We start from the raw sequence: 14,178 nt of genomic DNA, 5'->3' as shown, positions 1-14,178 counted from the left end.
TGTTAACTCTGGTTGGTGGTGGCAACCTAAAGAATTCTGCTGATGTTGGACCTTGTGAGGTCAATATGCCGACAAAATTAAAACATTGTCACTATACAGACATTACATTCCTCAGTCGACCAAAAGGTTTTTTTTATACCTGTGCTCCAACCTCAGACGGGGAAAAGAGAACGGATTATTTTACAGTGACGGACAAGATGATGATGTTACGCCAGATGACAAAGAGTGAGTGAGTGTGAAGGCTTCTGTTCGCTTTAACACTGCAGTGAGAAAACATCAGGCTGGTGTTTGAGTGAGTCTTCTCACAGAGGGAAAAAGCGTTTGAGTGAACAAGACACTCTGAGTATGTGACTGAAGAATTATGTCCTTCTGAGTTGCCCATCTGTCCTCCAACATCTGCTGGGTCTGTTTGTCTTATGGCCCTTGGAATCTCACCGCTCCATCACCTCCAGCTCTGCTGTTCCACCAGGTGATGCCTGGTTTGGAACGTCTGGATTTTCTACTTGAACTCATCAAGGAAATCCTCGCATCCAGTCTGAGAAAATGGGAAAACAACCAGCTTTTCATGATTCTCAAAGAATCTCAAATGAAGGGGATTCAATGCTTCACCACTCAAGAACCTTCAACAACTGTCAGAGCTGTCACAGAGGAGGGCAGCAACACAGTGGAAGTCACGGTTGGACGATACACAACAGCACTGTTTGACTGTCTTCATGGTGATGAGGAGCTGTGAGAGATTCCCCAGCTGCTTAACACCAGCAAGACAGAAGAGCTTTTCCCTTCTAAATGCAACCTCAAGTGTCGCCACTACAGGCCGGAAGATTCCATGGTGGATTATCGGACCAGACAAGTCTGATCTGGGACTCTTCTTTTGAAGAAACTGAGGTCGGAAGTTGATCATCTGCAGTCACCACCACTGTTCCACAGAGTGGGAACCAGCTGAGGGTTATCTTGCTGTGGATGGTTTGGACTCCACAAGTTGAAGAACGCCCCGCACTGCTTCATCAGTAAAGCTGAGGAGAATTCATTCTGTTGTCTCTCTCACACTCTTGACTTTGATATAAACAAGTGTGTCAGACAAAGTTGAGGTTTTTAATGAAACACATTTTTAAGGATTGAAACTGCACCTTGAGTTATGAGTGTTTTGTCTGTTCAACAGCAGTCTATAAACTTAAGCTAAGCTTCTCAGTCAGCTGAGTCATAATATATCCACCATGAAGCTCCGAACAAACACATGTGCTTCTGATAGACTCATTTCTGATCTGCTCCTTTCTCCCAATGGCAACCTCAGCATCTACATCGCTGACTCTCCTCACTCTGACTCTTATGGTCTGCTTTCACGCAAACATTCAGATTCTTCATGAGTGGGCGTTGTTTCCTGTTTGTCCTTGAAAAATGTAATTAAAAACTATGGACTTGTGCTGATGCTATACTGTGCGGCAGCCTGCTGGAGCGCCAGCTAGTTAACGCTTCACATCTTTGTTTCTTGTTGCTCAACATTTCAGCTAATAGGACAAAGCTTGACTCGTCATAGAGATAGACAAATATGTAGTAACATAAAATCCAGTCGTGTCAGCGTGATGGCAGTTTAATAGGCAAGTGATGACACACGTCACTGTTTTAAAGGACAGCAGTTTACATTCATGTCAGGTCGCCTGTACAGTACCAAGACAGAGAGGAGCAGGAGCACTGATGCATGACATCCAGATGTGTTGTGGCTTTCCACAGCAACCATTCCGCAGGAGGACGAAAAACACTGCAGTCAAGTCTGAGACACTGACCTTCGGTGTGTCATGTTTCTCAAACATCGGCCTAAATAGTGAAACGTTGTTTCACTTCTGCTTGTACTTACTGTTTAACAGGCAGGGCTGCTGTTACTAGAAGTATAGTTAAAGAACAACTGCCCACGTTCGTGTCAAGAGTGTTGGATAGAGCCAGTTGAAAAGTCGTCTTCATCCTTTAACTGCCTGCTTCACCAAATGGTGGTGGACATTTTGATGGTTATAACTTCATGAAATTAATGAAAACACACGTACATACATACGCAAATGTCAAACTACGATTAAATAAGAAAACTCACATATAATTTAACAAAATGTAAGGAAATAGTACATTTAAAAATAAATCACATTTTTAAATAGATGTCATTAAAAATACATAATTGAAATAATTTAAATAACTTAAGTATCTTATTTTCAGATTTTGTATTAAACAAAATATAATTTACAAGACATCTAATGAAAATGGTATATTTCAAAAGTATACATTACTTTAAAAAAAAGGTCAAAATATGAAAAATATATAATTTTGAAATAACATAAAATGAGTCTCAAAATATAGTTTAAAAAAAATCCCTGGTGTGGTAGGTTACAACAGCTCATGGATGGATGAAAACATTTCTGCTGCACCTGTCTTTGGTCTCCATTTAGTTTGGAGCTGAAGTGCTTTTATTTAAAAATACTGCATTTTACTTTCCCCACAGAAAATATCAAATGTATTTTATATACAGCTATAGCAGACCAAAATGATGTCTATAATGTCTCTCTTAAAAGCCTAATTTTACTTGCAAGTCACAGCTGTCTCTGTGACGTTTCACAATGTCCCCAAAGAAACAACAAAAATGAAGAACATGGCATAACTTTCCGGAACATTATTAACATTTGATTCCATGTAAACATCATTGAGTGCATGGCGGGACGTCGGAGTGTGGATTTTGGCATCATGTTAATTCAAACTCACACATTCCCTTCCATTGGTTTCATGAATAAGGCGCTGTAATGACTGCATTTTGTTTGACTGTCGTCTGCTAAGGCTTTTTCTGTCCCCACGGTCGGGCGAATGAGGTTTGTAAGCAGCGCAACATCGTCCGGTAGCTCCTCAGAACAAGGCGGTTTTCAAATGGTTTGTAGAGGAGCACTGGTCGTGTTATCTGGAGGGAAAACTTGATTCTTAGTCTTGACTTATTACTCTGTGTGAGTTAGTGTTGGGGTGGAGACCACCTGACCTGAAGCCAAGTTGAGACCAGGATCAGAGCACAGAGGGACCGAGTCCAAAACCAACCCTGTCAGGGTCCGAATCAAGTTGAGAATAAATATGAAATAGAGGAACAAAATATTAGCTTAATCTGGACTCATTTGGTCTCAGTCTTTGTATTGACACGTGGCCTCAAAGTCTCTGACTATGACTCAACTCCTGTGGGGATGGTCTGCCAACACTGACTCCTGACCTTTCCAGGGTGTCCCTCGCTTAATTAGTTAATTAGTAACAGTCTACAGTGGTGTCAGAGGTGGGATCGGTCCGGAGTCTTACGCTAGCTTACAGTGAAACTTCTGTTGAACTGTGTTCAATGTTGCACTACATCAATGAGCCTCCTTCTCCACATCCAAATTTCCAGAATATTCATGTGTTTGGTAGAAAGAGCGGGAAAGTTGAAACACAAAATTTCGGCCACCCGTAAAATGAGGGGGCATCTGGACCTTGATCTGATTCACAACTCAAAACACTTAGTTGCAAATATTTATATAAACTTGTAGATTCCAACAGTGCTGCTACAAACCACGTGGAAAGGCTTGTGAAAGGAGTCACGGCGTTTCTCTGTCAGAGGACGCAGAAGCCTAAACAACACGGAAGCGCGGAGCAAACAAACACACACTTGACTTGTTATGTGAATGAACATCAACACGTCACTTGTTCAGAACGGGACGACAACAATACACCTGGCACAGGCAACGCGTGCCACGTGTCCATGAGGCAGTCAGGGTGGTGATGTAGACATCCAATCAGCTGGCTCAATGTATTCCATTGGGGGTGAAGGGGGACAGTCTGTCCAGGCTGATGTCCGCCTCGCAGTCCTCGGGGTCACACACTGAGTCGGTAGCGTTCTCATGGTTCACCGAAAACTGCGATATCCGATCGAACGGCTCCTCGTGGTCGATACACTCCACCACATTGGGGATCATGTTGACGTAGGCGTTGGCGATCTCCTTGTGGATCAACGTGTCCTGGTTGTAGGAGACCAGCTCGTTGCTGATGTTGACCGTCTCCACGTGGGTCTGGGAGCAGAAGTGGCGACACCCCAGCAAGCTGGCGAAGGCCTTCCGGAACTCGGCGTTGAACGCGTATATAATGGGGTTGAGGGAGGAGTTAGCCCAGCCGAACCACACGAACACGTCGAAGGTGGTCTCGCTGACGCACGGCAGGCCCGCGTCCTGGTGCGCCGTGGGCTTGTCACAGAAGGGGACCATGCAGTTGAGGACGAAGAAGGGCAGCCAGCAGCACACGAACACCCCCATGATCACCGACAAAGTTTTGAACACTTTAGTCTCCCGCTTGATGGAGGTTTTAAGCGTGTTGTGGTGCTGGCACTCGATTCTCTTGCTCCTGCAACTTTGCGCGTGCTCGGCGGCGCGCTCCAAAGACGCGATCCTCCGGATCTGGATCTGGGCGATTCGGTAGATCCTGGTATAGGTGACAATCATGATGGCCACGGGAATGTAGAAACTGACCAGGGAGGAGGAGATCGCGTACTCTCTGCTCAGGCTGGAGTCGCAGTTCTCCCGCGCAGCGCCGGCAGAGGAGTTGCGCGTCCTTGGCGCGTCTCCCGCGCTGGCTTTGTGCCAGTTGAGTTGGACCGGGATGAATGAGATGAGCACAGACAAGGTCCAGGTGATGCTGATCATCACAAAGGCCACCCGCTGGGTCATCTTGCGCTCGTAGCGGAAGGGGCTGGAGATGGCCCAGTAGCGGTCCACGCTGATGATGCAGAGGTTGAGGATGGAGGCGGTGGAGCACATGATGTCAAAGGCCACCCACACGTTGCAGAAAGCACCGAACGGCCAGTAGCCGGACACCTCGACCACCGCCTTCCACGGCATCACCAGCACGGCCACAAACAGATCCGACAGAGCCAGAGAGACGATGAAGATGTTGGTGACTTTAGTCCGCAAGTGTCGGAAGCGCAGCACCGCGGAGCAGACCAGGATGTTCCCCAGCAAGGTCCACAGGATCAGGACGGCCAGCAGACATCCGGTCACCGTCCGAGCCACCACATCGTGACGCCCTTCGCTCGCCACCTTGGTGCTGTTCCACATGTTGTCCCCGACCGGTGCGGAGTCCGTCGGCACCGAGGACAGATATTTGGCTGGACTCTCCATGTGGCCCCTCAAGTGCGGTCCATCTCACAGCGCGGCGCACTCTTCTGACCGCCACATCCACGCGGACCGGAAAGCAGAAGGAGACTTGGCGAGAAGGAAAGCGCTTGGGTGCCGGAGCGGAGCGGCGAGCCGCGCGCACTGAGTGGCGCACTGGGGCAGCGCATGTTGCAGCCCCGCCAGCCCGGTCCACTGACCCGGCTGCTTTGACTCAGTCCGGGATGTGTGTGTGAGAGAGAAAGGGAGTTCCAGCAGGCAAACGCGCGCGCGCGCACACCTCCTCACTGCAGAGCGCATCCCCACGCTCCGCGTTTGTGTGACGGTGGATGACATCAGAACGAATCAAGTTGGAATCTAACAAAACACAGTCAAGCTGCTGGAGGAGTGAAATAATAATGCTGTGAGGTTTGTGTGGACAAACGAGTGCGTGGCCGTGAGAGGAGGGTTTTTGTGTCTTTTGTTATTTATTACCATTTTTTATATGTAACAATTTAACCTGTCATCCTACTTCACGCCAGGCCAGCTGGGAGCCCCTGAGACTTCGTTCTTTGGGGTTAGTTAAAGAAGTGTGGGCGCCACCTTTCGAGGTGTCAGTTAACTAAATGATTTAGTGCTGATTTTAGCGGTGTAATTTCTGGACAACTGATGATGGGACGGTGTTCAGGATCCTGGACGTTTGGTGAGTCTTCCTAGGCCTTCCATCCAACTTTCTTGTTTATGAATAACAGCACAGGAAAATAACTCACAAACCACACTCGGGCGCGTGTCGTGCCGGAGCTCTCCGTGGTGCTGAAGCTCACTTCAGCCTGAGCACTTCTCGCTGTCCTGAATGAGTCTCTATACAAAACAACCCGCTCCTGACCTTGCTTGCAGGTATAAAGAGCTCAAGAATACTTTTCAGACTCGAGCAAACATGGATAATAATGCAACAATTCGCGGACGGCGAGCTGGCCCTGCAGGGATTGGAGGTCAAGTCCCGTCACACAAGCACGAACAGGTGAGTCACATTCCGACAGTGAGCGCCAACAAGCCCCGCTGCAGCAGCCTGTCTGTGACGTCATGGATATTTTTAGTCCAGGCTGCGTGTCTGTCAAATCGTTGCGACACAACGTCAAAATAATCTCCCATCAGATCATGCCAAACACTCTGGAGACACCTAATCTCAGAAAAGCCATGCGCAGCCGGTGAAAACGCCCGATATTGGACGATCATTTAAGATCCCAGCACCAAGAGGTGTTTTACACACTTCATTTGGGTTAGTTTGAATGATATTTAATGTGAATATAGATGATACAGTTTTGTCCTCCGAATGAAATTCTTCCTCGCCGGTTCATTCATACAAACTACAGATGTTCTGAATGAGGCCGATTCTTTTGTGGCGTAACCCTGACACATAGCGTCACCTAGTGGCGACTTACTGCATCTCGATGCAAAAAAAAAAAAAAAAGAAACGATACTGTATATGAAAAATGTGTTTTTATTCCAATAGTACTGCACATTTCATCTCATGAGCACCATACGTGGATTTCACAAAATCACATGTCTGCGCGATGATTTCGATCAGCATTAGCATATTTACAAAGAGGATATACAAACAAAAAATAGACTTTTATAATACCTCATGGCACGAAGTGAGAACGAGTGGTAGCACCAGTTTGAGAACTCGTTCCGGATCACAGTCACAGAGCTGCAAATTCTCACATTTACAAAAGTCTTTTTTTTTTTCCACAAATGAACAGGGAATGATGGTCATCTGTAAGATTATTGTGCTGATCCTTACTCACTGCTCTGTGCAGCACAGAGCACAGATGACTGAGTGTCTTCATGTGGGCTCTGAGAACTGCAATCCAACAAAGACATGGAAAAACACACTTAAGTGTAACTATGGTTTCACTAAGGCTTTCATACACTTCTACCATTCATAAATGAGAACCTTTGGATACTTCAGATACAGCATTGCACTTACTGGCTCTTTGAGATACACATGATGTGGCGTTAGATAAACACACGCTGGTCTCTTTGACAACGAGAGGAATGGCAATATACGAGGTGCTTCTATATATTTCTACCTCACAGCAAGGCTGAAGCAGACTGGCTCTGTTGATCATGCTGTGTGTCCTCAGGTGAGACCAGACCACCTCTGAGGAGCCGCCAGAGATGAATGTTTCAGGGATTCTCAGTCATGACCTCAGACTCGACGGAAGACTTCGAACAGGGAAGCCACCGAGTGCATGCGATAAAAAAGATTGAGTGGGACTGCAAAGTTGAGAACCGTGGTCCATATGCTGAAGCCGAATGTCTCCTGCTCCAGACCGTTGTCATACTGCGGCCGGCAGCCGAAAGCTGGAAGGATCCAGAGCTGCAAGAGAGAGGGCAAAAGTGACTCGTAAGCGAGAGACGGACAAATGTTTCCATTGAACATTTTAGTCAGTCGAGGTACATATGTCAAATGATAAACCTCCCAGTCTTGAATGGGTGGGATTAATAGCTCTGGAGGAGGCTATGTAATCCATGTCCGTCTATTGGTAAAAACAAAACACAATAGAAGAGCAGAGGTCATTGTCGTGATCTGGACATGACAGTTGATGGTGTTCCTGTCCAAACAGTGCTATCTGGGGTGTGCCAGCACACTACTGCCACCTGCTGTCCAATTTAGCTTATGGTATAAGATTATTAGGACTGCAACCAATCTAGTTGGAATATGACGTGTACAGTACGGGTGTCTGATTGTAGTGTTGTAAAAAGTTTTTTTTTCAAAACTCGAAGCCGTCAGGGTCTAATTTAATAGTCGAGCATAATGGACAAAGTCGATTACATATTTGTTATTTTTTTCCTACAAAGAATAAATATAGGGCAAAATAGTGGATTTTGGTGGAGGTCTGCGCTCATTGAGTGCTTTTCTGATTAGTCTTATTATTAAAGTAAAAACACAAAAGGTGTGATTTTCTAGTCCCATTTCTGTTCCCTTTCTTCATCTCTACTTAAAAAAACTAAATGGTTTGTGTAGTAACTCACCGAAATGTTGCACATGATCAGGAAGACAGCAATGTTTTTCAGGATTTTACTCCTGATGTTCGGGGCCTCGGGTACTTCCTTGGTTGTGGTTAGTGTCACCTCCGATGGCTTCCTGGGACACTTGTAGACCTGCCCGTTCTCCTCCCGCTCGTTCTCCATGGTGACGCAGGTCTGGTCCGGCGTCTCGTACGCTCGGTTGATGATGCCCTTGTACGGTGGGGCCAGAGATGAGGTCACAGAGAAGATCTCCGGAGCAGCAGGTAACTCCGGATCCTCCCTAGGCCTGTCCTCCTGCTGCCGGTACAGCGACTCCACGATGAAGAGGTTTTGGACGTACTTCTCCAACACCACCAGCAGGGAATACATGAAGTTGGTCCAGAGGTAAGGAGGGGAGGTGTCGGCACTCAGCACGGCCACAATGCTGCACCATGACATCAGCCAGGATCCGATCGACGACCCGAACAGCAGCTCGGTATCCAGCTGCCTAGATGGGTTCTTCGTGGTGTCTAAAGGCACATGGTCCACTCGGTACAGCAGGAGGCCGACAGCACCGCCCGAGCACATGAACACCAGCATGACAATGCCGTAAACGTAGAACATGGAGATGGCTGACTGGTGGGTCTGCAACGAACCCTCCACGTTGGTGACGTAGACCGCCAGGATCCCGATCGTACTGGCCAGAGCGATTAGTCCCAGAATAGGTCCCAAGGTCAAACCCTGTGTCCGGGTCGCCGGCCTCTTCTGGTTGGACGACAGGTCCATTATCCGCCCGATGTTCTTCCACATGACGAAGAGCATGGCGGAGACGAAGATGTGGTACTCAACGTTGAAGGGGTACAGGTAGTAGAGGCTGCTGGAGAACATGGAGCAGGTGCTGGTGGTGCAGTTACAGTGCGGCTCCGAGTGAACTGACGGCCACAGAAACAGACGAATTAGAATCGAAACACGAGTCGATATTTCAGGGCAATGGTCGGATCTCTTAGGGAGGTCCTCTGACAATTCAACACTAATAAAGTCTGACACATTCACCACCGATGTTTTTCCTGTGTATTTCGATTAAAATTGGGGGGGATCGTTTTGGTAGTAAACATATGTACTACATACTACTACTGTAGTGGGACATCACCGTGTGAGAGTGAGATGCCTGGATAGTGTGCTGCCGTAACTGTCGTACGCAATGCTGTGCTGCTACATGCTGCGGTGCCAGACATTGAATTAAAAAAAAACAAAAAAAAACGAGCAGATCCTAAGTCAGATGTTACTTGCATATCAACATAATGTGATATTGTGTTGTTACCCAAGTGTTGTGAAAGGTATCATATTTCTGGATTCCTCCCAAATTATTATTATTTTTTTTTTTAATTTGATCTGTTACACTGCTTCCACCTGTGGTCCGATTGAGCTCATTGCGAATTCAATTGTTAGATTCTAAGTATAGGGCAATGATGCTGGGTGGAAGGGAACAGCGAGATGGAGGTCCACACCCTCTGAGTGCCTTTCTGGTTCCACACCCCGATTAAATTACCACCATCTCCAAAACAGGGTCCCGAAGCCGCTCAACATCAGTAATACAGCTGAGGAGATTCTGGAAAGTCTTGTTGAACTCGTCAGTCCATTGGGTCAGAGAGCAACAACTACATCACCACAACAAACACCTGAGACGCACCCCAGTCTGAATGGACTTCTTCCACTGAATCTGACCCTGAGTCTTTGTCGTGGACACAGAAAACCTCCACTTACTCACACAAGCTCAGAGTTTTTCTCCTTGTAAAACAAACCGCAACAACTCTAATAAGTGTTGCCCCTAGAGAGCAGCGCAACAAAACCCTACCGTGTGCCCCTCTTGGCTCCTCCCACCGCCCCTCCCTCCCCGCTCCAAAGGCCACCACTACGGTCCTGCACCCTTTAATTAAAAAAGGGAGTCAGGCTCAGAGTCCGCCGGATATGAGGAGGAGCCCAGAACCCCTCAACCTTGGACTCAGATGTATCAGTTACTGTAATTGCAGCACCCTCGGGAGAAAGCGGCCGAGGACAAAGCCGTCTGAGGTCAAGTGGGGGGTTGCCAACAAGAACAGTGTGTCGCCGCGGTGGATGGGAGCAGGGGGGGGGGTCAGGCCTTACGTTGCTGTGCCTCACTTGAAACCTAATAGAGAGTTGTTGGACACTAACAAGAGCGGCGACTTCCCTTCCCCTTGCCTTCTGTTTCCCACTGAAGCGAGCTCTCAAGCGCACCATTGTGAAGCCCTTACCGACTGAGTGGTTTCCGTAGCCCAGCGCGGACAGCCGTCTCTTGTGGTTGTTGAGGAAGTGCTCGGCTTCTGACATCACTCCGTTTCCCCAGAGAAGCAGGTTGGTGAAGACGGCGTGCATCACCCCGAATCTGGAGACACATGAGTGTTATACTTCCAATACTAATGCAAACCGAATAAACAACAGCAAGTATTACAGGCGAATTCAGGCTCAGAGACTGAAGGACCTGTAAAAGAATGAAATGGATCCAATGGATCGGCTTTGAAACCCAAACTTGAGTCCGTTTAAGACTAACTACTGATTGTGACATGAAGAGGGAAGTTGTGTGCGCATGTTTAAACATTTATCAACTTTTTAAATGGTTTTATTTTCACTGACTTCGCTGCTGAAATATTCAATGATAAAATCGTGTCACACAAATGAGGCACTGGGTTTTCTTTTAATATTGTCAAAACAAAGTTCATTACTATTGGGTGTATATTTAATTGTTAAGGATGACTATATAAAAATGTATGAGAAATTAGAAATGTACTTCCATGAAAACAAATTAATATCTTATTGTTTGACGTGAAAAGCAAATGTATTTAAATTTTAATTAAATAAAATACAATGTAGTAAAATTATGCAATTTTTTTAATCCTAAAACTATGTTAGTGTTCATTCTTTTTTACTTCTTTACTGTTTTATGTTTTAAGATTTATGGATTCACAAGACGTATATTGAATTTTTTAGATAAAGATAAAAATTAGAAGTTTGTTTTATGATTGAACAATAGACTCAAACACAGGCGTTTAAGTGTAACACTAAGGACTAGATTCTTGAAGTTGAGTAAACAAAGATGAGGATTTCAAAGCCCACTCTCAACTCATAAAAGTTATCTAGTCCTGCCCTGTAATTTATAAGTGGATAATCAACTTTTGTTTGCGAGTGTGCATTTTCTCACTCACCTCTCGAAGGTTTCATAACTCTTGATGACATCCTTGATGTGAAACCAGAGGAAGTGCACCTAGAAGTTACATTCATGATCAGCAACAATCAACAAAAAGAACACTATACGCCAGGCTTCTGTGAAACACAACAATGGCAGGATTATAGAGACGCAGCAGATCTGACTCGCCTGGACAACAAAGAGCACCTTATGCAGGGAGCTCCCCGGTTAAGCGGTGCACAGAAAAATCTAACACTGTGGAAAGATTATCAGCCTTTTGAAACCTACCTGTGCGATGGTGTGGGTGGCATGGATGACCGGGTACACTCCGAGCACGGCAGACACGCAAGACTGGTATCCGACATAGTATCCGATCCGGAAAGCATCCATGATCAATGAGAGGAGAGCGAGGAGAGTCAGGCCGCCTGAGGGAGCAGAAATTGTTCATTGTTGCTGTCAAACGACAGTGAAACTGAAAATAAAAGGGGTGAACTCAGCGGTGCTGACTCAGCTTCTGTAACTATCGTTGAATTGGACTCAAAACCACTACTGTGCCATACATGCTGTCGAGACGTGAGCCTCACACTGAGCTATGTTGTCATGTGTCTTCTCTCTCTGGTCAGAGCTCATCATCATCATCATCATCATCATCACAACTGCAACTGTTGCGGTGTAATTTGGGTTTACCAGCTTGCACGTTTTCATTCTCTGCCATTTTGTTGTAGGTAACAAACCAAACCAAACCAAGTAGGCAGCGCCTGAAATTGGTGCAGTACAATTGGAGCATGAGAACAAATGTCACACCTGTGGAAAGGCTACAAATGCAGTTCATACAAAGGGAATTTGTTTGACTACATTTCTGAATTTGAGGAGCAGTAAAGAGTTTGGAGCTCCGTCGTGAGTCTGTCACATGACCTTGTCCCATCTCAAACAGGGGCAGGTGTATTAAAATATGAATCTTATTCAAATTAATATCGTTATTGCACAGAATATGATTTATGTCCAAATGTACCCGCTCATGCGTATTACTCAATCTATATTTATAGATTTATAGACAATATAGATTTTTGTGGTAGTCATTAACTACCGATGATAAGGAGAGGAGGTACTTGCTGGAATATATTTTTTATGAGATGCGCCTCCCTGAAAAAGACTTGAGAACTTCTGCCTTAGAACACAAACAGGGTCTACAGCCAGACATGAGGCTCGCGCATGCTCAACAGGTTAGGCGCGCCAGCGCCCTCTGCTGTAAGACCGTCGCCCGTCCTCACAACATAGGCCAGAGAAATGTAACTTTTCAACCGAAGGAAAAAAAAACCATCATGAATCTCAAACTAGTGTCATGGTTTGGACTTTTAAACTTTGTAATCACGCAAATCCACAAAAAAAAAACAGGGTAAAAAGTGGGTTCTTTCAGAAATCTGTTATCTGAGCATCTCAGTCGCCTGTTCATTTTTAAGGCAGTTTTGTATTTGCTTATTTATTTTTACTGTTTTGTATGTGTTTCAATAAACTACGTCTATAAAACTACGCTCCGTTTGAAACATGAACCTGGTAATAACATTATAATAATAGTTTAATAACATTAAACACGCTGTAGTTACACGATGTTGCGCTCCTGTGACTCACCTCTGATCCAGCATGTGGTGGCATGGACGTCCTTCTCCGTCCTGGCGCTGCTTCGTCTGTCCCGGACCACGATGTACCACATCATCCAGAGGAGCTGCACGATCATGAGGCAGGTGATGAAGGAAAGCAAATGGCCTTCACTGACAGAAGGTCCGTGGTGGGCGATGGCGAGCATCAACGCCGCCCCGATCAGCAGCACGTTGGTTCCGTACTGGCCGCTCAGGATCTCCGCGTTCTTCCGCGGGTAGCCCTCCGACAAGCTGAGCTTCAACTTGGAGAACACCTTCTTCTCCGACTCGGAGCTGGAGGAAGACGAGGAGGAGCTGTGGCAGTACTTGTTGAGGCACATGATGTCCAGGCCGCCGTGCTCCACCATGGTGACCGGAGTGTGAGTGACGGGAGAAGGTCCAGCTGCAGTTATACCTGGAGCCACCTGTGAGGTGGAGATTCCAGCGGTTCGCTGCCAAACATGCTCACTCAATCCAACTCAGTGGCTCCCCCGAGGACCGGGACTGAGACCATGACCCGGCTGACTCGCTGAAGATTGCGTTTCAGGTGTTGGGCTCCCCCCGGGAGGGACACCTGAGTGAGGACTCTCGGAAGCGCCGCTTCCTTGGCAGCCACTCGCTGAGAGTTGGGGGGAGACTGCCACAGACCGCGGGTTTGGTGACTGTTGACTTTCCCGCAGATAGGAGCGACAAGGATATATATATATATATATAGTGCGCGGGAGGCTGGCGGATGTGACAATGGTCACGTCGATTAACGCCTGATTGGTGTTTTGACTCAAACTTTTAATCAATTAACGTTTGCATTTTAGTACAAAGGCAATGAACATATTCTTTAAACGTTAAACAACAAAGCACGTGCCGTTTTAATAAATCCATAAACCTATTTCCGTTCACTCCGCGTCGCGAGCCTTTGTGACTTCAATACAGATTGAACTCAGACTCACTTCTTTGTCTCAGCTTTGACTTAATAAAGATACATAAATTCATATCAGGTATTTACCACCCCCTCCCCCCACGCCGAGTTCCCTCAGCGGTAGTCACGTGTGTCAGGACGATGATCAGCTCAACTCCACGTCGTCGCTCCAGTATCGACTCTTTGATCAGCGCGAGGATGAAAAACACAAACACTCCTGTTTATTGGGTGATTGATTATCGGAGTTTGATTCGTGATTACATTTGTTCGGGCGAGGATGAG

General features: G+C 46.4%; 2 protein-coding genes across 2 annotated transcripts; both read right to left on the bottom strand.

The window, feature by feature from the left end:
• Positions 1-1,546: 1,546 nt before the first annotated feature.
• Positions 1,547-5,361, bottom strand: drd5a (dopamine receptor D5a). The gene has a single exon (XM_053867961.1). It carries the CDS (start codon positions 5,151-5,153, stop codon positions 3,789-3,791), a length of 1,365 nt encoding a protein of 454 aa, XP_053723936.1. The 5' UTR covers positions 5,154-5,361; the 3' UTR covers positions 1,547-3,788.
• A 1,315-nt stretch (positions 5,362-6,676) lies between these two features.
• On the bottom strand, positions 6,677-14,164 carry otop1 (otopetrin 1). Its single transcript, XM_053869076.1, has 6 exons — positions 12,973-14,164; positions 11,632-11,768; positions 11,363-11,421; positions 10,415-10,545; positions 8,166-9,073; positions 6,677-7,509 (listed from the first exon to the last, which is right to left on the bottom strand). Exons 1-6 carry the CDS (start codon positions 13,346-13,348, stop codon positions 7,339-7,341), a joined length of 1,782 nt encoding a protein of 593 aa, XP_053725051.1. The 5' UTR covers positions 13,349-14,164; the 3' UTR covers positions 6,677-7,338.
• Between the last annotated feature and the right edge of the window lie 14 nt (positions 14,165-14,178).

This window comes from Synchiropus splendidus, chromosome 6 (assembly GCF_027744825.2).
Source record: "Synchiropus splendidus isolate RoL2022-P1 chromosome 6, RoL_Sspl_1.0, whole genome shotgun sequence".
NCBI lineage: Eukaryota > Metazoa > Chordata > Actinopteri > Syngnathiformes > Callionymidae > Synchiropus > Synchiropus splendidus.
The sequence above is the reverse complement of the archived record's forward strand: the minus strand, read 5'-3'. Positions and strand labels throughout refer to the sequence as shown.